The 26,513-nt window shown below is 52.1% G+C and overlaps 1 protein-coding gene across 1 annotated transcript in view; it reads left to right on the forward strand.

Moving 5' to 3' along the window:
* Positions 1 to 26,513, forward strand: part of SCTR (secretin receptor) — a 64,548-nt gene that overhangs the window by 14,459 nt on the left and 23,576 nt on the right. Inside the window, exons 3-5 of the mRNA XM_033400243.2 lie at positions 15,021 to 15,128; positions 19,705 to 19,808; positions 25,925 to 26,022. Coding sequence (XP_033256134.1) covers positions 15,021 to 15,128; positions 19,705 to 19,808; positions 25,925 to 26,022 — 310 coding nt within the window. The remainder of the gene's footprint in view (positions 1 to 15,020; positions 15,129 to 19,704; positions 19,809 to 25,924; positions 26,023 to 26,513) is intronic.

Genomic DNA, 26,513 nt, shown 5'->3' on the forward strand with positions numbered 1-26,513 from the left:
ATTTGTCTGTTTGATTGTTTTCAAAGTATAATGGACCTACAACGCTATGTTAGTTTCTGATACAGAACATAGTAATTTCGTATTTCTGTACGTTTCAAAATGATCACCAAGACAAGTCTAGTCATGATGTGTCACCATACAAAGATATTACATAGTTATTAACTACATTCCCCACTCTGTACATTTCATACCGGTGACTCATTTATTTTGCAACTGGGACTTTGTATCTCTTAACATCCCTCACTTATTTCTTTCCTCCCCCACCCTGCCTCCCTCTGGCAACCACCTGTTTGTTCTCTGTAACGTGTTTCTTTTTAGTTATGTCTGTTCATTTGTTCTATAGATTCCACATTTGTAAAATCATAGAAGTCGTAGTGAAATCGTACAGTGTTTGTCTCTGTCTGACTTATTTCACTTATCATAATACCCTCTAGGTCCATGCATATTGTCACAACTGGCAAGATTTCATTCTTTTTTATGACTAACATTCCATTGTGTATATATGTACCACATCTTCTTTATCTGTTCATTCATCTGTTGATGGGCACTTGGGTTGCTTCCGTATCTTGACTACTGTAAATAATGCAGTGAACATAGGGGTGCATGAATCTTTTCTAATTACTGTTTTTGTTTTCTTTGGATAAATACCCAGGAGTGGAATTGCTGGATCATATGCTAATTCTATTTTTTAAGTTTTTGAGGACTTTCCATAGTTTCTCCCCAGTGGCTGAAGCAGTTACATTCCCACCAACAGTGCACGAGGGTTCCCTTTTCTCCACACCCTTGTCAACACTTGTTATTTCTTGTCTTTTTGATAATAGTCATTCTGACAGGTGTGAGGTGATATCTTGTGATGGTTTTTTTTTTTTTTTTGTGGTACGCGGGCCTCTCACTGTTGTGGCCTCTCCCACTGCGGAGCACAGGCTCCGGACGCGCAGGCTCAGCAGCCATGGCTCACGGGCCCAGCCGCTCCGCGGCATGTGGGATCCTCCCGGACCGGGGCACGAACCCACGACCCCTGCATCGGCAGGCGGACTCTCAACCACTGCGCCACCAGGGAAGCCCTTGTGGTGGTTTTGATTTGTATTTCCCTGATGATCAGTGATGTTGAGCATCTTTTCATGTGCCTGTTGGCCATCTGTATGTCTTCTTTGAAGAAATTTAAAAAGAAGTTTAAAAAAACATGTAAATTTCATCAACTTAACCATTTCTCAGTGTACAGTACAGTTGTGTTAAGTTCACATTACTGTGCACCCAATCTCCAAAACCTTTTATCTTGCATAACTGGAGCTCTATACCCATTAAACAACAACTCTTTTCCTCTCTTCCATTATCCCCTGGGAACCATCATTCTGCTTTCTGTTTCTGTGGATTGAATGGTTCTAGGTACCACAAATAACTGGAATCATACGGTATTTGTCTTTTTGTGATTGGCCTATGGTATCTCATTGAGGTTTTGATCTGCATTTACATGATGATTAGGATGTTGAGCATATTTTCCTGTGTTTCTTGGCCATTTGTATGTTTTCTTTAAAGAAACGTCCTTTCAAGTCCTTTGACCATTTTTAAATAGGGTTGTTTGGTTTTTTGTTATGGAGTTGTAGTTCTTTATATATTCTGGATATTAACCCTTTATCAGATATGTGATTTGCAAATGATTTCTGTCGTTCTGTAGGTTGCCTTTTCATTCTGTTGATTGTGTCCTTTGATGTACAAGTTTTTAAGTTTGATGTATAACCTAATATATCTAATTTTATTTTTGTTGTCAGTTCTTTTGGTGTCATATCCAAGAAAGCATTGCCAAATCCAATCTCATGAAACTTCCTCTAAGAATTTTATAGTTTTAGCTCTTACATTTAGGTCCTTGGTCCATTTTTGAGTTAATTTTTATGTGTGGTATAAGGTAAAGTCCATCTTCATTCTTTTGCACATGGACATTCAGTTTTCCCAGCACCATTTGTTGAAAGACTGTCCTTTTCCCATTGAATGGTCTTGGCACCTTGGTAAAAAAATCACTTGACCATATATGTGAAGGTTTATTTGGGGGCTCTCTTTCCTATTCCATTGGTCTATATGTCTGTCTTTATGCCAGTACCACACTGTTTTGATTACTGTAGCTTTCAAATGGGTTTTGAAATCAGGAAATATGAGATCCCCAAATTTGTTGTTTTTCAAGATGGTTTTAACTATTCCCAGGTCCTTTGAGATTCCATTAAGAATTTTAGGATGAATTTTTCTGTTTCTGAAAATAATATTAAATACATAAATATTAAATGAAATATTTCTGTCATTGGGATTTTTTTGTTGTTGTTGGTTTTGGCTGTGCCATGCATCTTGCGGGATCTCAGTTCCCTGACCAAGGATTGAACCTGGGCCATGGCGGTGAAAGCCCATAATCCTAACCACTAGGCAACCAGGGAACTCCCTGTCATTGGGATTTTGATAAAGATTGCATTGAATCTGTAGATCACTTTGGGTAGTATTGACATCTTAAAGATATTAAGACATCTAATCCATGAATACAGGTTGTCTTTCCATTTATTTGTGCCTTTAATTTCTTTCAGCAGTGTTTGGTAGTTTTCAGTGTGCACGTCTTTCACGTTGGTAGTTAGGTTTATTCATAAGGTTTTTGTTCTTTTTAATGCTATTGTAAATGGATTTGTTTCATAATTTCCTTTGTAGGTTGTTCCTCACTAGTGTATAGGAATGCAGCTAATTTTTGTGTGTTGATTTTATATCTACCCTGTCACTTTGGTGAGTCCATTTGAGGCGTCATTAGGGTTTTCTACACATAAGATCACATTGTTTGCAAACAGAGATAATTTTACTTCTTTCCTCCAATTTGGACACCTTTTATTTATTTTTCTTGCCTACTTGCTATACGCTAGGGCTTCCAGTACTATGCTGAATACAAGTGGCAAAAGTGGGTGTCCTTGTCTTGTTCCTGATCTTATAGAAAAAGCTTTCAGGCTTCATCATTGAGTATGATGTTCACTGTGGCCTTTATATATATGGCCTTTATTATATTGAGATAGTTTCTTTTTATTTCTAGTGTGTTTTTTATCATGAAAGGGTGTTGAATCTTGTCAAATACTTTTTCTGCATCAGCTGAGATGATCCTGTGGTTTTTGTTCTTCATTTTGTTAATGTGGTGTATCACATCGAGCAATATTCACATTTTGAACCACCCCTGCATCGCAGGAATAGATCCCACTTGGTCATAGTGTATAATTGTTTTCATGTGCTGTTCAATTCAATGTGCTAGTATTTTGTTGAGAACTTTTACATCAATGTTCATCGCAGATATTGGTCTGTAGTTTTCTTTTCTTGTAGAGTCTTTGTGTGGCTTTGGTATCAGGGTGATGGTGGCCTCATAGAATGATTTTGCAAGTGTTTCCTCCTTCACAGTTTTTTGGAAGCCTTTGAGGAGGCTTGGTGTTAATTCCTCTAAACATTTGGTAGACCCTGTCAGTGAGGCCATCTGGGCTTTTGTTGAGAGATTTTTTATGACACATTCCATCTCCCGACTAGTTAGAGGTCTGCTCCGAGTTTTTACTTGCTCATACCTCCGTCTTGGTAGGTTGTGTGTTTCTGGGAATTGATCCTTTCCATCTAGGTTATCTGGCTTGTCGGCGTACAGACCAGACAGGTCCTTCTGCAGTACTCTCATCTCCAAGTCATGGCCTTTGCTCTTGGGATCCTTGGACTGTTGGTCGCCCACTTTCTCGTCCCTCACGGCCAGGCCGGTGACTCCTTCCCCGCCCCCTTCCCAGGAATCTGGCTGCCCCCGAACCGCGGCTGCCGCTGTGCCTTCTGGTCCTCTCAGCTGTGTCCGCCAGGCCTTCCCCTCCCCTCCCTCCCCTCCCTCCCGTCCCGTCCCGCATCCCGCTCCCTGAACACAACTGTCTGCCCTCTGGTGGCGATGGCTGCTCTATGTGTGTGGCTGCAAGGTGAAGGCAGCCCCATCTCTGCATTTTCCAAAAGAAAGGGAGAGGAGGAGGGGCGCAGAGGGGGAACGGGGAGCCCAGGCTTTTAAATTAGGCTGTGTGATCTTGAACAAGTTCTATGTCTCTGGGCCTCAGTTTCAACATCTGTTTTATGGGGTTGGTGTGAAATTGAAAGAATCCGTTCAAAAAATATTTAGCACTTCTTGTTGTGAGGTGAGGATGGTGAGAAAAAAGGAGCTTGGACTCCTCTCTTATGGCTTAGGAATGTGTTTTTACACATGTGGCAGAGACTTGGTAAGCGAGCTTCATCAAATAGGGGTTGGTTTCTTAGACACCACAAAAGATCCAGAGCTGGTGCAGAGTTCCCAGGTGTCCAGATTCCTCCTGTCTTTCTGCTCAGTGTGTGGCATTCGCCTCCTGGTCGTAAGGTGGCTGCAGCATTTCCAGGGAGGAGGGGGGAGTATTTTGGGGGAGAAGAGATGAAGGTCGTGAGTTCAGTTCTCGACACACGGAGTGGAGGCTTCAGAGGAGGGCCGGGCTGGGGAACACTTCTGTCTGGCTGGCAACTAAGGCTGAGGTTGCAGGAGGAGAGGGTGAGGGAAGGGGAGGAGGAGAGGGCCCAGGAGTGGCCTCGGGCCCCTGCACGAATCCATCAGGAGCAGCCAGGGGCAGGAGGAAGATGGTGCCGTGGGCGGCAGAGGCCCAGCAGTGTGGGTGCTGCGATGGGCTTCAGTGGAGTCACCCGTCCTCTGCATGAGGGACGGGGCAGGGTGACAACTTCCTTCCGTAGGTTGAGCCTTTCCTTCCCCTCTGCTGGCTGTGGCAGGTTCTTCGGGGGAGCCAGACAGTAGTCTTATGGCTCACAGGGGCCCACCATTGAGCCACAGCCTCCTGACTTCCTGGGCCCTCCTGTCACCCCAGAAACTACAGCTGCCTGCATGTCCCCAAGGTGAACGCCAGAAATTACCGTGACAGAGCGTGGGACTTGCATTCAGGCCTGAGGGATAAAGCCTAGAATGGCAAGCCACTGGGAGAGATGATGGTGAACTTTAGTTCACACTGAGAAGTTACAGACGGTTATTTTAAAAATAAGCATCTGAAGTGTTTAAATGTCCTATTGCTCCCCAGTGGCTGCAGGATGAGGTTCAGCTCCTCACTCCCTTGTCCACGCATCCATCCCAGACATTTCCACTTGGCTCAACCAAATTGCTTACAACTTCCTGACCGTGTACGTTTCTCTCATGCCTCTGTGCCTTTGCACATGCTGATCCCTCTGCTTCAACACCATTCCCTCTTTTCCACTCTGCCAACCACTCTCCTTTTTAGACTCCTCCAGGAACGATTTCTCCCCGTGCAACTGGCCACCTGGACTTCTGCAGGACCCTCTGTTTCTCTCCCTCCTGGCACCTCTGCACTGCATCGTAGGGATGTGTTTCCTGGATTGGGAGGGACTGTGTCACTTTCCTCTTTTTCCCCAGCACGGGGCACAGGGCCTGCAAGACCTAGTAGTTGTTGTGTGTTTGTTGATGACTTACTGGGTGAATGAGTGAGTGCAGACGTTTGACTGAGAGCAGGGAGAGAGGAGACTTGAAGGAGAGAGAGAGAGGTGAAGCAGAGCCTTTGCAGCAGAGGACATGGACGCCCCCGGCCTGCCCCGCTCGTCACAGACCAGCTGGGGTGAGAAGTGTAGCCACGTCACCCATGGGGAGTGCTCCCCAGAGCCTGACCTGGGGGCCCGTCACCCTGTGGATGCCGACCTCACATTGCAGTTCCTGGGAGGCTGCGGATGTGCCCAGACCTGGAGCACCGACCTGGAGCAGGTCTAGCCATCTTCTGTCCCCAGAGGCTCCCATGTGGTCCTACTTGTGCATCCAGGGCTGAGAAGGCGCAGTGGGACTCCTGCCGGGTTCTGCCGTGAGCTCCCTGGGGAGACCTCGCTCTCCTTGTGTGCGATGGGGCTGTGCTGCACACGCAGTAATTGCAACTGTGTCTGGCCAGGCCGTGGCAGCTGGGTGAACGGGGCAAAGGCTCGGGCCGCTTGGATCTGTTTTGCATTTTGGCCTTCTGCAATTTTCATTTAGGAAAAGGGGTCTGTTGTTTTGAAAACCTGGTTTAAAAGCCCCTGAGCCAGAAGACTTCTGAGGCTTCTGAGGACCTGGACTCCTGGGAAAGTCTTCAGGCCTGTTCCGCTGTCAGGTTGAGAAAGCTGAGCCAGAAGACCCATCGTGGAGCCTAGAACCGACATGGTGGCCGCGGGGGAAGATTTCTTCAAAGAATGAAAACAGGAGAAACAGCAAAGGCATGGAGCCCTTGGTCAGGCTCCGCCCCGCGGATCCCCATCAGGGCCAGGTTGCGGGGATGGGGGCCGGGGCTGAGGCCGCCTGGGGGGGATCCGGTCCCATAACCTCCACTCAGGAGCACGACTCCTGAAGTCCTGGGCACCTGGGCCCACAGGCCCTCCGTCCCCAGCAAGGATCTGTCTGGCGCCTGAGGCAGGGAGGGGCTGGCGGACTCTCTGTTGGGGGTGTAGGTTAATGGTTAAGCTGCCCGGTCTTCCCTGGGGAGGAGGTTAATGTTTGAACGCCAGAAGAGTCCCAGGAAACGAGCTGTCACCAAGCCCGGCACACTTATCACGAATAAAAAATTAACTCTTCAGCTATTCCGGGTTAGGTGGCCAAGGCCTTCGGAACATTTTGTGGGAACATTTCAGGGTCACCCTAATAGCTGCATGGCGTGCTCTACCCGGCTATTTATTGCTGTTTTCAGAAGCTGATACCCCCTCAGAGCTGGCCGGTTGAAGGGCTTTGCCTCTCCCTAAGGAAGAATGTTCCCAAGAGACAGTGCCGTGGCAGGAAGGATGTGGGCTTAGCAGTTTGGACAGACCTGGGCAGGTGTGCTGCTCTGTCACTTAGGGGCCGTGTGACCTTGGGCAAGACCCCGATCCTCTCTGGACCTTTGCGTCCTCGCCTTCAAAATGGGGACACAGCATCCCCTTTTCCTCTTGTCTCTGCCGGCTGGTTGCCCACTCCCAAAGAACATGGGCTGGCTCCTAGCTGGTGGCGGGAGGGCAGTGCTTTTTTATTGAGGTGAAATTCACAATATTAACCATCTTAGAGCAAACAACTCAGTGGCATCTGGTGCATTCACAGTGCAACCACCACCACCTCTATGTAGCTCCAAAGCATTCTCATCACCCCAAAATGAAACCTGTACCCGTTGAGTAGTCACTCCTCATCTTGCCCCCGCTCCGCCCCTGGCAACCATGCATCCACTCCCTGTCTCTATGCTTTTGCTGACTCTGGACATTTCATAACAAATGGAGCCACAGTCCATGACCTTTGTGTCACCTCCTTGCACTAATGTTTCCAAGGTTCATCCACGTGGTGGCGCTGCTATCAGTGTGTCTTACGTGCTGGCTTTTAATGCAGTTTCTCTAACAAACATTCCAGTCCTTTTCTGGCTTCTCCTGGCTCCTGAGGGCCACTGGCAGCCAGGCAACCTGGGACCTCCCTCCCCTGCCCAGAGCCCAGCTCTCTTCACCCTTTCCTTGGCACTACTGATCTGGGCTTGTTTTTCAGAAACAAGTAACTTATGTTCATGTAGCATTTTCGACATATTTTTTCAGTTCTTGAAACAACCTGTGCAGTAAGTACCATTGTCATCCCCACTTCACAGATGAGGAAATTGAGGCTCTTAGAGGCACAGGATCCCCCAGAGCTGAAACAGGACTCTCAGCCCATATCTTTTGAGTGCAAATCCTGAGGATTGTCTATTTTACAATCCAGACTGAGCTGTGAGGGACTGATATTCTCACCCTCCCAAGAAAAGATTAGCATTTGGAAAGAAAAAAAAAAAAGAGGAAGAGAGAGACTGTTGACACCAGTTAATGTCTATGTAGTGTGAGAGGCGGTGTGAAAGGAGGCGTCTCAGCCAGGGAGGACAAGGAGGACTTTTCAGGCCCCAGATGCAGCTCCTGCCGTTGGGGGAGGGGAGGCTCGTTGTGCTGTCGGGGGAGGGGAGGCTTGGCGTGCCTTCGGGGAGGGGAGGCTCCGTGTACCTTCGGGGAAGGGAGGAGAGGCCTCCGGGGCTCAGAGGCCACCTTGAGCAAGCCTCCCGCAGGCAAAAGAGCCAGCCTGCCTCAGGGAAGCGGGCGCTCAGCCTCACATTCAAAGGGTCCTTCATCTTATCCCATGCAGCCTCCTAACTGCATGACCCTCTCTGCTTGAACACTCTAGGTGGTGGGCACCCCACTACTCCCCAAGATAGTTCTGTGGAACGGTTTGTGCTTCTTGGCTTAAAGAGGAACACCCCCAGACTCGTTGCTGTCGCTCCTGTGCCATGCTTTTAAATGCCCTTGCCACCCTGGGCCTTCAGTTCCTCTAACCCACCCTGACCACCTCTGTGTGTGGTCCAGCCATCACAAGCAGGGCAACGCCTAAATACCGTAAATACTGCAAAGCCAAGGAGACCGCCCCAGGTTGCCCCTGGGGGTGGGCTCAGAAGGCAGAGCAGGCATGATGAAGCCAGGAAACAGGCTGTCGGTCCTGTCCATCTGGACGTGTTCCCGCAGCCGTTTCTCCTCTGGGCTTTCCCGCCATCTGGGGCGAATGGGCAGCAGTGCACTCATGCCTCTTTCTGGAACCTTCTGTGTGCCTGCTCATCACATCACCCCTTATCTCCCTAGTCTGAGGGGAAGTCTTGCTCTTCTTCTGTTTTCTCCTAAGCGTTTTGATTACACCAGAATTCCTCTTTATCCCCCTGCCCCAGGGACCTTTGGAAGCCCAAGTCAGGGAGATCGTAAGTTTTCCTGCCCTCCTTGGAGACTGTGAACTAGTAATCTGAGGAGGAAGGACAGAAAAAAGGAAAAAAATAACCAGGAGGAAGAAAAGATCCACTGCAAACACAAATCATTAATTCCCACCAAAATCCTGGGGGACGTTACCATGCCCATTTTATAGATGAGGAAAGTGAGGCTCGTAGAGGTAAGTGGTGTGTCCAAGGCTCAGTCCGTCTCCACCACACTTCACTTCAACCGAGGATGCCATGCTGTGCCGTGGGCACCAGGCAGGCACCCCCCTGGCCCCTCCAGATGACATCTGTGGTCCCATGGTGTCTTTTCTTGTTTCCCTACTTAAACTTGCACACCCTTCCATCCCTTCCCCTCCAGCCAGGCAGTCAGTGTCAGCAGATGACCTCAGAGATGGTGGAGGGTTGTGGGGATGCCTTGGGCCCTCCTTGCCCTGCAGCAGCCAGTTTACGTTCATTCCAGCCCTGCCCTCCCAGAGGCGCTGAGCCCTCCCTAGTGGCTCTGTGTACAAAGCTCCCCTATCCCTTACCTCATGGGTCCCCCTCAACCCCGGCTCAGGCGCTGAGCTTTACTGCTCTGGGTCTAAAACTCCCAGCCCCCCACAGTGACCCGAGTTCTGTGCTTCGTCCCTTCTGAGCCAGAGCCCCAGGGGAGGCCAGACCAGGACGCCCCCTTCCCTTTCCTGTTCCACTTGTGCAGCCTTCCCCGCACTCAGAGCAGGAGCCTGTGGGGAGTGGGGTCAGGCCCTCCACTCACACCCTGGAGCCGCGGAAAAGGGGTCCCTGCAAGCATCCAGGGGGCCGCACAGACCCCTGCTCCCCCGGCCATAGTCCCTCCAGCCCGCTTGCACCATGCACCTTCTGTACTGTGGTTTCCTTAATATTTTTTCCTTTAAATCAATTGGCTGACTTTTTTTCAGCACTCTGTACGTTAGCTCTTAGGCTTATTCATCATATCTGACTGCAGCTCTGGAATCTTCGACCAACCTCTCCGCCTTTCCCTGCAGCCCCAGCCCCTGGTAACCACCATTCTATTCTCTGCTTTTGTGAGTTTGACTTTTTTGGATTCCACATACCAGGGAGATGATAACAGTGTTTGTGTTTCTGTGTCTGGCTTACTTCACTGAGCATAACATCCTCTGAGTTCGGCCGTGTTGTCACACATGGCAGGATTTCCTTCTTATTGTTTGTTTTTGGCTGTGCGGCGTGGCACGCGCTATCTTAGTTCCCTGACCAGGGATCGAACCTATGCCCCCTGCAGTGCAGAGTCCTAGCCACTGGGCCGCCAGGGAATCCCAGTAGGCTGAATAATATTTCACTGTACTTTTCCTTACCCATTCACCCTTTGATGGACACTTAGGCTGTCTCCATACTTTGTGGCAGATAACGCTGCAGTGCGTGTGGGGTGCAGATCGCTCCTGAGATAGTGACTTCATTTCCTTTGGGTGTGTGTCCAGGGGCGGCATTGCTGGGTATATGGCAGCTCTAGTTTAATTTTTTGAGGAAGCTCCATACCATTTTCCACAGTGGCTGCGCCAGCTTACATTCCCACCAACAGTGCATGAGGGTTCCCTTTTTTTTCAACTGACTTTTTTTTTTTTAACTTAGCCTCATCCTAAACAGTAGTAACCCTCAAAGTCACAGCTGTGATGTGCTTGTTCTATAACCTTTTAATGCATATTCAATTCTCTTTTTAAAAATGTATAGCTGTTTGGGGCTCCCCTGGTGGCACAGTGGTTGAGAGTCGGCCTACCGATGCAGGGGACACGGGTTTGTGCCCCGGTCCGGGAGGATCCCACATGCCGCGGAGCGGCTGGGCCCGTGAGCCATGGCCGCTGAGCCTGCGCGTCCGGAGCCTGTGCTCTGCAATGGGAGAGGCCACAACAGTGAGAGGCCCGCGTACCGCAAAAAAAAAAAAAAAAAAGGTACAGCTGTTAAAATTAAAAGGGTTCAACCATGTACCAGCTAAAGGGGCACACCGCCACCATGCGCTCCTCACACGCTGGTCCCCTGGGTCTGCCGGCACCTGCCCTGCCCTGCCCAGACAGCGAGGCCAAGGCTGGGAGAGTGTGGCCATGTCACAGGGCTTGGGACGTGAGAGATGGCATGTGGAGTCAGCATCCAGGCCTCCTACCGTCAGCCTGGCGGTGGGATCTCAGTTCTACCAGCCCTGCTGTCACCCTGCATTTCACTTTGCCTCTTGGGGCCTGGGTTCCTCGTCTCTGCCGTGGGACGGGAACCCTACTCGACCCCTCCGGTGCACAGTGCCTGCTGTGTGTCCAGCACAGGGCTGGACGGCCCCTTCCCAGCCTCTTCTCCCTACTTGGCTGATAGGAAGGGCATGGGTGTGAACCAGCTGTAGGGGGATCCCGCTTCCCTCCCAGTCCCCACCAGCCGCTCCCGCCCGGCCTTCTGCCAGCACAGGCCAGTGTCCCTGTGGGCCTGGCCTGACATGCCCCAGCTCAGGAAGCCCGCCAGACACCCTGGCCCCCTTCCCATCTGTCTGGCCAGCCGGACATGGGTCGTCCGGCCTCGTGGACTGGGGCCATGGACCAGTGCCCTGGCTGACCTGGCCAGCCTCAGCCCTGAAGCCACTTCTTCCAAAGTGAGGGAAGAGACTCCCATGTGTTTCCACAGTGGGGAAATGCCCCGTCTGCTCCCAGGAGGTGTGCCTGAGCCGGTGGGGCTTCTTCAGAAGCAACAAGGCCGAGGGGTCCCCTCACCCTCCAGCCTCCAGGTGTGGGAGAACTCAGAGCGGAGGCAAACTGTGCTCGTCTGTCCGGGGCCCTCAGGACCGTGTCACTGTCCCAAGGGCATCCGGGGGCCAGGTGAGCCACGTCCATGGTGGAAATCTGGAGGACCGGCACCCAAAAGTGGCAGAACCCTGCCTGGGTGCCCTGGGGAGTTTCAGGAAGAGAGAAGGTCCAGCCCGCCCTCGTTCGGGGTGCTCTGTGAGAGCTGGGGTGAAGCCTCAGGAATATCCAAGGGGGTCTCAAGTCCCACATTCCTTGAAGGACGCAGGCACCTGGTCCTTGGACTCCTGGATGTCTTCACTGTCCTTGTGGGAGCCCCATCCAGGCCCCGCCCTGTGTGCCCATGGCGGCTCTCCTCCATGGCCCTCCCCTCCTTGCCCAGGGCTACAGCCTCCCTGTCCCTCCCGGGGCTCTCCACCTCCAGAGCCCCCCAGACACCCTCCTCCAGGAAGCTGGGGCTGGTGCACTGGAGACAGGCAGGTGGGCGGAGCCTGGCTGGACGGTCGCCTCCCAGCCTGCCCATTCCTGGCTGTGTGACTCCAGGAACCTGCCTCTCCCTGCGCTGCGGCTTCGTTTGCAAACCGAGGACAGAGCCGGGCGCCTGGCAGCACTGCTGTGCATTCAGTGAGCTGCTGGGTGTGACGCACAGAGTGACTCCTGCTGGGGCCAAAGCAGAGCTGGTGGCAGAGAACCGAAGGCCAGGACCTTAGCGTGGGGTTCAGAAGTCAAGTGGGCATCACGGCGAAAGCCCATTTACAAGGGATGGGTGATGGGGAAGGGAAGGGGCCGGAGGCTGGGGCATTCATCCATTCCTTAGACGCTCGTGGACGCCTGTGCCTTGCCCAGCCCTTGCGGGCACAGGCGTCCAGCAGTCAGGAATCAGGTTCCTGCTCTCCGGACTGTCTGCCCGGGGTGGGGGGAGCCATCTGCACCCAGGCACCAGGAGGTGACGTCACTGTGACCTCCCTGGCCTCTCACCATCATCTTGGATGTGCTCCTGGGAGCCCAAGGCTGGTCTGAGCCCGGAAGCAGGGGCCTTCGCTGTGGGGAGGTGCAGTGCGGAGATTCTCAAAGCAAAGCCTGATGACACATACAGCAGCGCCTGTAGGGAGGTCTTCACATGCAGATTCCTGGGGCTCAGGATGATTGAATTAGAATCTCCCAGGTGATTCTGACGTCCACTGCAGGATCAGAGCCTCTGAAGTGGGACAGATCACCAGGGGACTTTACATGGAGTGGACGAGGGTGTCAAGGAGGATATTGATGCTTTGAGCCTGGTTTTTATTCATGCCTGGAAAGAGACTCTTGCTCTTTACAAAAGCTGGGAATTAGCCGTCTGGGTGATCCAAGGGCCCCCTTCAAACCACACGCATCTGCCAGTCCCTGCAGCTAAAAATTGCCCTGCAATTCAGAGGACCCAGCCTGGCCTGCCCTCCCCATGCCAGGCTGAAACAAGAAAGGGCTTGGGGAGGAAGAAGACTGGGGAGGACGGCAGGAGGGAACTGTAATTCCCCTGCACCCACTGAGTGCTGGGCTTTCCATGTGACATTGATCTCCTCCTCCTCTGGACAACCTCAGGAGGAAGGCATCTGTTTCCCCTAAAAGAGCTGAGTGAGGAACCGGGCTCGGGCAGCGAGTGTGTGGTGAGGCAGATTGGAGCCCAGGTCTGTGGGCCTCAGGAGTCTGGGTTCTCTCTCTGAAGGTTGGGGCTCTGGGTTAGTGTGGTCTGCTCTGTGCTCCCCAAACCAGATGTGGGGTGACTGCTGACCTCATGGGTGTCACCTCAGCTGTATTTCCGGTCTGCTCCAGACCTCCCCGGGTGATGCCCTCCCAGGTGGCATGGGCCCCCAGAAGCCTGTCACAGGAGCAAGTTCCCTGGCTTTGTTCCCCCGGGATCCAACTTTGGGAGAATTGGTGGGTGGTTATGTTAAATGATCATTTTTGTTGTTGTTGTTGTTTTTGTTTTTTGTGGGTTTTTTTTGCGGTACGCGGGCCTCTCACTGTTGTGGCCTCTCCCGTTGCGGAACAACAGGCTCCGGAGGCGCAGGCTCAGCGGCCATGGCTCACGGGCCCAGCTGCTCCGCGGCATGTGGGATCCTCCCGGACCGGGGCACGAACCCGTGTCCCCTGCATCAGCAGGCGGACTCTCAACCACTGCGCCACCAGGGAAGCCCTAAATGATCATTTTTAACAGAGTATAATCATAACTCACGGGCAAGTGCAAAATGAATACCTGCCAAACATTGTCCCTAAGTAATGAGAGAACCAGTAAGATGCTACCACTGGTTCACAGGAGAATTCAAAGTACTGTATGTATAAGGCGGTAAAATGAATTTACAAATAGATGCAAAACTGGCGGAAAACAATTCTGTATAAATTGTAGATAACTGATAGTCATGCAAATGCAAAGGAAGAGATAGAAATGTGGATTCAAATGCCTTTGGACAGGACATCAGTTGTCTACAATTTATAGAGTTGCAAAATAGCTCAAGGACGTAAAAGGCCAGAATCAGGTAACCCAGAAGGCTGTGATTAGACAACGCCTAGTTTTGCCTTGAAGACACCTGATAGTCTTTTCACTTCAAAGCCTTTCAGTCACCAGAAGTGGGCCACAGATCTGGCTCTGAGCTTCCTAGCAGCCAAACAAGGCAAAAAGGAAACAGCCTCAAATTCAGTGTCTATGAGGACAGCTGTATACTAGTTGTTCACCGTAAGTCCAGCTTCGCGGTGCCTTGAGACCATGTTCTCCTTCAGGGGTGGGGCGGGGGCCTCGTCAAGGGAACCCAGTGCGGTGAAAGCAGCATCCTCAGTGACGTTCCTACCACAAATGCAGCGCTGCTTCCATAGCCAAGGCAGCGGTTCTCAAAGTGTGGTCCCAGACCAGTAACACCAGCCTCCCCTGGGAACTTGTTAAAAATGCAAATTCTCAGGCTCCACCAAGACTTTGGGGGTGGGGTCCCAGCCATCTGTGTTTTAACAAGCATTCTGGATAATTCTGATATGAGCTGAAGTCTGAGAATCCTGGGACAAAGTTCTCAACCCTGCCATCAAGGTAGAATGACCCAGAAAGCTTTAACACCGCATCATGCCTGAGCGCCACGCAGCACCGATGAAATGCGGCTCCCTGGATGTAGGGCCTGGTTAGGTATGTTTTTAAAGCTCCCCGGTGGTTGTACTGTGCAGCCAGGCTGCAGGCTCACTGCCATGGAGTCAGTGGGTGCGAGCAGAGGCCGGGAGATGCTCCATCTTCTGCTCTGGAGGAGCCCAGCCCTGCCCTCGCGAGGCTTATGTGAGATGGCGTGTCCCTGTGTGTCTGCAGCACCGAGCACTCACCATGTAGATGCCGAGGCCACCGCCCCAAAGGTGACAGGGCCCATTAGACGCCGCGGTTCCCGGTCCCGGGAGTGCAGCTAGTGGGGACGCCCAGGCGCGGGTGCTGGGGCTGGTGCCACAGTGCTGGGGAGGCCCTGTGTCCACGCTGCGACCCGTCTGACTCCGCTTCTCTCCTTGTCAGGCTGCCAGGGGCTGTGGGACAACACGAGCTGCTGGCCCTCCTCTGCGCTGGGACAGACGGTGGAAGTGGCCTGCCCGCGGTTCCTCTGGATGCTCGTGGGCAGAAACGGTAACCGCTCAGCCCAGGGGCCCAGCTGGGAGGCTGTGGGGCAGCCCTCTGAGTGGGCCTGGGCCTGGCGGCCTGAGGCCGAGGAGACTTCTCTGGGGACAAGGAGTGAGCAGAAGGGTGGGGGTGGTCCTCGCTGGGGATGGGAAGCCTTGACTGGGGAGGTGTGGTGTGGCCTCAGTTGTCAGGGCGCCAAGCAAGGGCGCCGGGGGCCACATACTGGGGAAGTGGTGAAGGAGGCCAGGCCTGCCTCTCCCTGCCCAGTGCCCTCTTCAAGAGGCTTCCCTCCTCCCTTCCACGCTTCTGCCCCCTCAGCCCCCGGGGCCCTCGCTCCAGCCCTTGTGTCTGGCTCACACCGGGCCCAGGCTGGCCTTCCAGGACACTTACTTCCTCTGTGCCCTCTCTGCCAGGCCCTGCTGGTGAACTCTGCCCTCCCTGGAAGATTCTGGCAAAGCTGCAGTTTATAAGGTTTCCCTTAATTTCAAGCAAGGGAGTGAGGATGTTGTCTCGGGGGACACCCAGGGACGAATACTGGCTAAAGCCCTGTCACGCGCCAGGCATGTTTAGAGACGTGAGCTCGTTCAGTCATCACAAAGCCCCTGCAAACCACAGACCTCTTCCCTGCGCTTGACCCAGTTCAGGAGTAAAAGTAACAGCGTCGAAGAGGGCTTTAGCCCTTGGCCTCAGGTTCACGGCTGGGAGGTGGAGAGGCGGGGACTGCCGTTTCTCCTCTCTGCCACACGGTGTCGCTGTGGGGCTGCAGGACCCGCCACCCGCCCGTCGGCACGGAGGGGCTGCCCCTTGGCTGCGCTGCCTGGCGTCCGGGGCTGGGTGGGGGGATCATCTCAGCCTGGGTCCCACTGTGCTCATGCCCAGCAGCAGGTGCGGGGCATCGGCCAGCCCAGGAGCGTAGGTCGGGTCGGGACAGTCCAGCCTCAGTTACCGAGAACCATCCTCCCGTGGAGACACCTCGGGTCCGGAGTCCGGGGGAAGGCTTCTTGGTGGTGTTCCAAGGGTTCCAGGGCTCCCTAGCCAAAGCAAGGAAGGAGCACCCAGTGAGGACAAGCTGGCGCTCCAGACCCTTCCTTTTGAAAGAAGAAAGAAACAGAATAAGTTAATTCTTTCTCAGGGCACCCGCTACATGGGCCCAGACGGAATGAGTGTCTGTGTGACTGGGGAAACTGCAGGCTGGACTCTGCCTCCAGATATTTGTCTGTCTGTGCCAGGGCCTAGAATGTTCTATCTAGGGTGCATTCCTTTGATGCTTAAAAGGGCGCTTAAAAGGTCTTCCAGACCTTTGATGCTTTGATGGTGCAGTGGTTGAGAGTGCGCCCGCCAATGCAGGGGACACGGGTTCGTGCCCCGGTCCGGGAAGATCCCACATGCCGCAGAGCGGCTGGGCATCATTCCTTTGACGCTTAAAAGGTCTTCCAGAGTTCCTTATTAAAAAGCACACTTGCCGACTGGGGTCAGGCCTTGGCGTTTTTTCCCTTCTACCTTGGTGGGGATGGGAGCCTTATAGCAGCAGAGATTCCTAACCTGACAAGGGTCCTGGGGGCTTTTGAGAATCAGATAAAAGCTTTGGCCTGGCTCTTCCCCAGACTGCACACACATATACGTATATGTGAACAGAAATGCTGACTGTAGTTTCGGGGGCCCTTGAGGTGTTCATTGACCTGAACTTGGGGCAGAATCCCTTACCTATTAGGAATTAAACCCAGGGGAAGTGGGTGGGAGGAAGGGGCTACAGAGGGAGCCCACCCCTTGTCTCCTCTGCAGTTCTACTAAGAGCCCTGTCAGCAGAGGGCACTGCCTTGTTTACTGCTCTGGGCGCCTGGCCTGGATCGCACGCAGCAGCATCTTGGGAATCCTGTGGGGTCTGTGGAGAGAGGCCCCTGGACAGGCAGCCTGGCCTCTAGGGACACGCTGTCTGATAACTGCTTTTGGATTCCAGGCAGTGTGTGTGCTTTTAATTCAGCCGTCTCATCTAGCCAGTGTACCTTTGACCACCGTTCTTTCCTCTCTGACAGCCTAGCTTGTTTGATATAATTATAGAAACCTTCCACCCATCTCCTAAATTCCAAGACTCCAAGCCCCACCGTCCTGGTCCTTTTTTTTTTTTTTTTTTTTTCCAGTACATGGCCTCTCACTGTTGTGGCCTCTCCCGTTGCGGAGCACAGGCTCCGGACGCGCAGGCTCAACAGCCATGGCTCACGGGCCCAGCCGCTCCGCAGCATGTGGGATCTTCCCGGACAGGGGCACGAACCCGTGTCCCCTGCATCGGCGGGCGCACTCTCAACCACTGCACCAACTGGTCCATTTTAGAAAGGCCAAGAGCAGAAGGGAAGTAGCCCTGTGGCTCCCACTCTGTCTGGCACCAGCCTGAGTGACATCCGTGTGCTGTCGTGTTTCCTGACGCGTCCTGCAGTGTGGGTGATTATTCCCATTTGGCACAGAGAAATGATGCACCTAAGGGTACACAGCAACAAAGAGCCAGTGCTGGGTTTCGAACTCAGATCTAGCTGGTTCTAAACCAGTGCTCCAGGTCTCATGAGCCGTCCTAGACCTGGCACGCCTAGAGCTCGAAGGCCACGGTCTCCTGCTAGAGCTGCCCCTGGGACCTCAGGGAGAGGGCCAGGCAGGAGGGCCGTACAGTGATGGGCCACATCTGGCTCCGCACTGTTGCCCAGTTCTGGGCCTTGGTTTTCTCGTCTGTGAGATAGGTCAGCAGCACCGCCCTCAGTGGGGCGCTGTGAGGATGAGATCAGGATCAGTACATTAGCCTAGCGGCTGGTTCTAAATGCCCACCATATTTCTCCAGCTCAGTGGAACCCTGAGAGCCAGTGGCCCTGTCAGAGAGGAACACACCAGGCCCAGCTGGGGTGGCTGGGGGCCCTGGACAGGATACTGATTAGAGCAAAAGGAGCAGCAGGGCCCCTCTGTACAGGGTCCGCTCCCTGCACCCCTGCAGCCTCCACAGCAGCCAGACCCGGGGACCGGAACACGGCCCTCCTCGGCAGCCCGGAGAGGAGGGTGCAGCCGGGCCGGTCAGGGCAGGCAGGGCAGCCCCCGCTGCTGTCCCAGACTTCCTTCTTGGCCGACAGCTCCTCTACCCCAGTCTTTGGGCTCCTGTTCTGAGAGCTCCTCGTGGGCAAGCTCTTCCCTCTCCTCTTGTAGAAGTGCTTGGAGCAGGCTCTTCATCCCCCCTCATCTGCTTGTCTAGCCAGCCAGCCAGCCTGCAAATGTCTGATGAGCAAGCGCTCTGGGCAGGCCCGGGGGAGCCTTCGGAACAGTCGTCTGCCAGGGAGGCAGGGGGGCCGTTGTCACCTCCGTGTGGGCGCAGGCTGCAGCCTTGTGCTGGAGGGGTGGGGCGGTGAACCCCGGGACAGGGAGGGAGGGCTGCGGCTACCTTGCGATTTGTAATGCAGAGATACGCAGAGGTGTGGCCTGGTGTCCTGGTTAAAGAGCTAATCATTCCATCCTCAGGGGTGGCTGCGTGGAGGGCTAGCTCTGCTGGTTTTCAGATGCTGGGGAGCAGGGTGTGAAGTTAGATGTAAAATAGAACTTGTTAGTGCAGAAGTAGGACCAGGAGCCTGAGGAAGGTCCGCTGTGGGCGGGGCTGGGTCCTCACCAGCCAGGCAGATTCTCTGGGGGACCCGCCCTTAGATGGCTGCAGGGCCTGTGAGCAGGAAGGCCAGGAGTAAGAAAGGGCATTAGGACAAAGCCTGCGGCCAGGAGTGTAGGCCTGAGCCCCGGGCTTCACATCCCAGGGCCCCCATTTATGTGGTGTGATCTTGAGCAAGTTATTTAACCATGGGGTGCCTCAGTTTCCCCAGCTGTAAAATGGGTGTAGTATTTACATGTTACAGTACATTTTACTGTAAAAGTAACAGTGCTGGCCTCCTAGTCCTGTTGGGATTAAATGAGTTAATACCCATCACACGCTTAGAACAGTGCCCAGCACGTAGCAGTGACCGTGTATTGTTACAATAGAGCACGAAATTTTATAATTGAATAAACACACAGCCGTTAGTGTGAGATCAACATTGTTTGATTCAAGGTGTGTAACCTGCTCTTCTTAAGCACTGCATCCAGCCTCTCTCCTCGTAGGAGACACTGCAGTGCCTCCCAGCTTGAAGGTTCTCCGGGGGCACCCAGGGAATCGAGTGGTGACGCTGGAAGTTCTGCTGGGCCTGGGCCTGGGGCATGTGTCAGTCGTCTCCCTCACTGTGGAGCTCGGTGCCTGGCACAGTGGCCGTGAGGCGGGGGCCGGAGGGGTATCGGTGCAGGGCCGGCCAGCTTTGCAGGTCGACGTATCTGGGAGCCGCGGGTCTGTTCCACGCTCGCACATCTGCTCTAGGCCATCTGCCTGCGCACCTTTCCCACTACTTTTCCTGACTGACTCTTACTAAGGCTCCCAGGGCCAGCTGGGCCAATTGCAGCTGCCTGTGTGGTTCAGAGAAAGGGACAGGGTGACGGAAGGAAGCTCCAGCTGCCCCTCAGACGCGGCGAGGGCACCCGGAGAGCCGGCCTTGGGTCCGGTCCCCACTGCTCACTGCAGGCTGCTTGGCCTCCACAGGTTCCATATTTCGAAACTGCACGCAGGGCGGCTGGTCAGAGACCTTCCCCAGGCCTGACCTGGCCTGTGGGGTCCACGTGAACGACTCCTCCAACGAGAAGAGGGTAAGCCTGCCAACACCTCCCTGCGGGGCAGAGGTGGCTGGGGAGCAGAGAGTGAAGCTGGCTCAGGGTGAGGTTGGGGACCCCGGGCTGCCCCTCTCAGCCCCACACCCCCTTGCTCCCCTGGGCTGGATGGGCCCACTTCCCCGCCCTGGTCCACCAGCCCAGAGGCGATGGTCCTGAGGAGCATGGCACAGCGAGAGCTGCCACGTGCCATCGGGATGCTGGCGTGAAACCCAAAGAGCAGAGACTGGGGCTAAACGCTTGGGGCCCGGTGGTGAGTCTGAACCTGCCTGTGACCTTGGGGGTTGGGGAGGATGTAACTTGTCTGTGCCTCAGTTTCTTCATCAGGGAAATGGGCTTAGTAATGGTCCTGACCTCACAGGCTCATGAACCTGTGGAAGTGCAGGCAAGGGTGCCTGGCCGCAGTGCCAGCTCCCAAACGTCCCTTCTCAGAGGAGCTTCGGGCTCCAGAGGCAGGAGAGCCCAGCGGCGGGCAGGCCTGGTTTGAGACAGGATGCTGGTGCGGTGGCTCCCTGAAGGGGCCGTCTGGTTCAGAGCCCTTCCCAAAGGAGATTGAGTGGGGCCTGACGTGGAGGATGGAGTTTCTTCTCTGCCCGGTCTTATCATCCGGTCAGGGAAGACACATGAGGTCTTCAGATCCGATGGGAGTAATTTAATAAGGATACCTGTGGTCTTGGAGGGCCAGTGGATGGGCTCTGACCTCTGTAGATTACCCTTTCTGTCACTGACCTATATGAAGACAGGAGGCTTACGTGTATCACGTTTGTAAAATCCTAAGATTAAGAGGGATCATTTGTATAATGGGTGGCAGGACGGAGGTTCGAAAGTGACAGAAATTTCCAACTGGCTTCGTAAGCTAATGTGGCTCACGTAGCTAGGGATGTGGAGAACGGGCATCAGGACCCTTTCATGAGCAGTACCCCAGAGCCACCCAGGACCAGGTTCTTTCTGTCTCTCCTCCTGCTAGCCTGGTGGTTTATCCCAAGGCTGGCTCTCTTCCTGTTTTCAGATGACTGCCATTGGTGACTATAGCCGCAGACTCCCCAGGCCTGCCTGTCCAGAAGGAGGGACAGCCTTACTTTTCTTGCTAACAGCAAGAAAGTTTCTCAGCCAGGCCGCCAGCAAGCCTGTCCTGCCATCTCACTGGCCCAAGGTGACTTGAGCCTGTCCACCTCCAGACCATCCCTGGCCGAGGGTTGGGACACGTGCTTGGCTTGGACCAGCAGTTCTCAAACTTTTTGGCCTCGGGATCCTTTTACACTCTTGGGAGTTATTGAGGACCCTAAAGAGCTTTTGGTTTTGTGAGTTATGTATATGAAAGCCACATATAAGAACTGTTGGTTTAGACTAATCAGCTGGGTGGGAACGGAGCCCAGGGCCTTAACCATGTTATTCACAGCCGGGTTGAAACTGTAAAATGCCAGAAGAAGGAGCAGAGATTTAACAAAGATAAATGCGGGCTTCCCTGGTGGCTCAGTGGTTAAGAATCCGCCTGCCAATGCAGGGGACACGGGTTCGAGCCCTGGTCCAGGAAGATCCCACATGCCACGGAGCAATGAAGCCCATCACCACAACTACTGAGCCTGTGCTCTAGAGGCCATGAGCCACAACTATGGAGCCCGCATGCCACAACCACTGAAGCCTGTGCACCTAGAGCCCGTGCTCCACAACAAGAGAAGCCACCGCAGTGAGAAGTCCACACACTGCAACCAAGGGTAGCCCCCGCTCACCACAACCAGAGAAAGCCAGCATGCAGTAACGAAGACCCAACACGGCCAAAGTAAATAAATAAATGAAAACAAAGATAAATGCAAAGTTCTGGACTTAACTCAGAAAATTAGTTGTCTAAAATAGTAAAAAGATGACCTACCGTGGCTTCAGCTCACATAAAAAAAAAAAAAATCTCTAAGACTGGTGGAAGGGTTTCCAGACCATGTGATTCACTGGTCCTTAAATGTCAGTCCACAGACAAGCACAGACTTTGTCTTTTTTTTTTTCTTTTTGGCTGTGTTGGGTCTTTGTTGCTGCACGTGGGCTTTCTCTAGTTGCAGCGAGTGGGGGCTACTCTTTGTTGCGCTGAGCGGTCTTCTCATTGCGGTGGCTTCTCTTATTGCAGAGCACGGGCTCTAGGCGCTCTGGCTTCAGTAGTTGTGGCTCGTGGGCTCTAGAATGCAGGCTCAGTAGTTGTGGTGCACGGGCTTAGCTGCTCCACGGCACGTGGGATCTTCCCGGACCAGGGCTCGAACCCGTGTCCCCTGCATTGGCAGGCGGGTTCTTAACCACTGCACCACCAGGGAAATCCAGGGCTTGTGGGATCTTAGATCCCTGACCAGGGATTGAACCCAGGCCCTTGGCAGTGAAAGTGTGGAGTCCTAACCACTGGAATACCAGGGAATTCCCACAAACTTTTTCTTTTATTCTGAGAATTGGATTATCCTTTCTTAGTGTTGAAATGTCTTTTTCTCTTTTAATCAAATGATGGTGAAAGTATATATTTGTTGGTTGTCTTTTTGCAACTTCCTGACTTGGCACACACCAGTTGCCAACAGTGGACTCAGATCAGCAGAAAGACCAGGCAAAGCTGCCACTTGGGTAAAAAAAATGGAGTTTGCTTACCCAGAGCAGAGGTTAGAAAACTAGGACCCTTGGGCCAAATCCAGCCCACCATCTGCTTTTGCAAATAAAGATTTATTGACACACAGCCACACCCATTTGCACCGAAAGGGCAGAGTTGAATAGTTGCAAAAGAGACCAAATAGTACCCAAAGCCTAAAATGTTTTCTGTCTGTCCCTTTATGGAAAACGTCTGCTGTCCCCTGATGTAGAGGATAGAGAAGGAGGGGGCCCAGTCGAGACACACAGCAGAGAGATGGGCAGCTTGATCCAGGACAGGCAGCAGCCCTCTGGGGGGCAGGGGGTGCACAGCTGCAGAGGTTGAGGCCTGGGGCACTGTGGTCACATCTGGCTTCCTGGGAACAGGGCTCTTTTGGGGTCAGATCTTACAGACAAAGGCAGAGCAGGCCAGGGCATCCTGAGGGTACCCCGGTAGACAATAACCCAGCCACAGGACAGCACGGGATGCTCAGCCAGGACCCTGCACGCCTGTCACCCCATGCCTCCTCACGCTGCCATAGGCTAACCCGATGTGCTCCTGACCCGGGGCTGCAGATCCAGGCGTCCCCGTGGTGAGGCCGACGCCCTCAGCTGTGGGGCACATCCCACACGTGATGACATCCTAGGCTGACACATTGGTCCTCCGATTTTTTGACATTTCACTGCTCTTTGACGTCCCTACATCTAGGAGCCATTCATCCAATGCAACTTACTGCCGTTGTGGCTCCCCGCTTGTTGCTGAGAGGTGGCTTCTGGCTTCTGGAATTGCAGTCGCCTCAGTGCAGAAGCACAGGGTCACATGGCAGCCAGCCCGTCAAAGGTTCCCTCTGCTGCCAGGAAACTTTCGGTCGGTCTGAGTCCCGTCGACTTTGTGCTTACTCCCCTACCCCTGGGGCTCACAATTACGTCTCAGGCGTTTTGGTACTCAGCTTCCCTAAGCTTGTTTGTTTCCTTCAGGGTGCAGTGTAGCCAGTTCAGATGACAGTCACCTTCCTCCGGAAATGCTCCACTTTACTAATGCTCCTCTTAAAATAACATACCCAGAACTGGACCAAACACTCCAGACATTCCAACGTGGCCTGCTTCACAGCACTCCATTAATGTAACTGAGAAGAGACCTAATAGTCCTAGCAGCTACCTCGTACCCATACCTCACACCGGCAGTGTCAGACTGCTGACTCAGACTGAATGGTGGTTGTGGGGGTAGAGGGTGGAGATGGGGAAGAATCAACATGTGCTGAGTGTCTTCCAAGTGCCAGGCACTGTCTAGATACGCTACCTGATACCCTGTTTGTTCTTCCAAAATGCCTGCATGGTAGATATTATCTGCATTTTGCAGATGAGGAATCTGAGGCTCAGAGAAGTTAAGTAATTTGCCCAGGGTCACACAGCTGTTGAGTAGTAGCAGTCCTGGGTTTGGAACCCTTGTCTCTTGGCTCTGAAGCCTGTGCATGTTCTCTCTGCATACACTTCTTTAATGCCATGGAGCTTGGGCCACTCAAACCTCAAAGTCATTTTCATATGAACAGCTGTCAGATTTCCCCAATAGTATTCTTGTGCCTGTGGTTCTTTGTTTTTTATTACCCTTTTCTTCTGGTTATAAGATAGTACTTACCCACTGAAGAAAAATGAAAAGTACAGAAAAAAATACAAATGAAAATAACGACTCTATCCACAAGTTTATACTCCAAAGTTAACCACTAATAATGTCTAACACACCTCCTCACAGTCTTGTTTCTGTGTGTGTATGAGACTGAACCACATGAGATGGCCAATATGCAGTCTTTTTCGATGTACAGAAAAGGACAGTTTCATACAATTCAACCTAACATTTTTTTTTACATAAAGCAGAAATCACACTGTACATGTAAAGTTTGTATTCTACCTTTTCAGTTAACATTACATTATGTCCTGACATCTTTTAAAACTCTTGGTAAGCACACTTTTTTAATGTAGTCTAACCTTTGGATTTAAAAGAATTTAGCTAACTATTCTTCTGTTGTTGGACATTTGCATGTTTTTCATCAAAAATGGTCCTGTGATAAACATCTTTATATATGAATATGCTTTTATATTTCTGATAATTCTTAGAATTAATTCCTAGAGGTAGAGGGGTGGTCAGAAGGAATGTATGTTTCAGAGGTTCTTGATGCATGCTACTTTCCAGAGAGACTGAACCAATTTTCACTCCCACTATACCTTCACCTACATAGAACATTAGTACTTTTAAATATTTGTTAATTTGGTTGGTTAAAAAAAAAATGGTATGGCATTATTGCTTTACTTTTTATTTCCTTGATTCTTTTTAATGTAAAATAGCTAGCTAGTGGGAAGCAGCGGCACAGCACAGGGAGATCAGCTCGGTGCTTTGTGACCACCTAGAGGGCTGGCATAGGGAGGGTGGGAGGGAGGGAGATGCAAGAGGGAAGAGATATGGGGAACATATGTATAACTGATTCACTTAGTTATAAAGCAGAAACTAACACACCATGGTAGAGCAATTATACTCCAATAAAGATGCTAGAAAAAAAAAAAGACTGTTGTACAATTTGGTTTTCTTTTTGAACCTTAAAAATACAGGTCTTCACATTTATTTCTGTATGTCACATTATTCCATTCCATTGAGATCTTCTTGACTCAAAGATGAGCCAATAGTGTGAGGTGGCTGCTGAACAAGTAAATGACTGCTTGGCTGCATTTATAAGAGTGCAGTGTATAGATCAGGGGAAGTGACGGTCCCACTCTATTTCTTCCGGGTCAGAGAATGCGTCTGGAGCTTTTCAGCTGTCTGGTTCTGGGTGTCTTGTTTAAGAAGGACATTCACAGACTGGAGGATATTAGTGGAGAAAAATGGTGAAGGGTTATGGAGAGAGATTAAAGACACAGGGAATATTTAATGCCCAGACGATAAGTGGGGGACAGATGGGCAGAAGAATTGTATTCAGAAAGGACAGGCCTCTCTGTAGAATCTTTGTGACTTTTCTATAAGTCTAAAGCTATTCTACCGTGAAAATTTTATTTTTAAAGTAATTATGGGCTCTAGGTACAAGACAAATTCAACTTATTTTCAGTGACTCCAGAAGAAGAAAAGGGACCAATAGGTACAATTTAAAGGTAATAGGTTTTAGATTCACTTGAGAAAAAATTATCTAATACTTTGCACTGTTGCATACCCAGTGACTTCTTCAAAAAGCAGTGAGTGCCTCATCCGTGGAGGTATTCAAGCAAAGGCTTGAATTCAGGGTGATGGTCAGGGGCCCTGTGTATGGGATAGAATTTTGAACTGGTATCAGAGGATCCCCAAGGTCTTTTCCCAAGCCAAGATGTCGTGAGTCTATGAATGCGTGTCCTTGGGGTATGAACAGAATAGCGGTCAGAGTTGAAGGGGCTTCAGCAGCCTGGAGCAGGTGCACTCTGTGGCAGAAAAGGGCAGGTTCAGCCGGGTGGGTGGGTGGGGCTGACACGGCCCTCTCTCTCTGCAGTACGAGTACCTCCTGAAGCTGAAGGTCATGTACACCGTGGGCTACAGCTCCTCCCTGGTGATGCTCCTGGTGGCCCTTGGCATCCTCTGTGCCTTTCGGTAAGAACCTGCTGCCAGCTCTCCATCTTCCCAGCCTTCCCCAGCACAGACTTCGGGTCTCTTTTAATTGTTCTGACCAGAGAGAGGAAGGTCTGGGTGGGCCACTTTGTCCCCTCTTGATCTAAAGCTTACCTGTGGCAAAACTTGGAAGTTTCTGTGACCTCGTTCATTCCTTTATTCATTTGACATCTACTGAACATAACTAGAACTTACTGCACCAGTTGCTTTACATGTATCGTTTCTGATTTTCACACAGTGCTGGTGAGATAGGTATCATCCCCATTTTACAGGTATATTAGCCAGACTCTTGGTTGCAAGAAACAGAAATCCGCCTTAAAGCACCTTAAGAAAAACAAAGGTGACCTGATGCACACAATTGACAAGTTCAGGGGCACCTGGCTTTAGGTGTGCCTGGATCTAGGTGCTCCAAGGTATCAGCAGAACTGGGTCTGTCTCCTGCCATTTCTTCACCTTGCATTGGCCTCAGGCAG

The sequence above is a fragment of the Orcinus orca genome, chromosome 7 (assembly GCF_937001465.1).
Source record: "Orcinus orca chromosome 7, mOrcOrc1.1, whole genome shotgun sequence".
NCBI classification, from domain to species: domain Eukaryota; kingdom Metazoa; phylum Chordata; class Mammalia; order Artiodactyla; family Delphinidae; genus Orcinus; species Orcinus orca.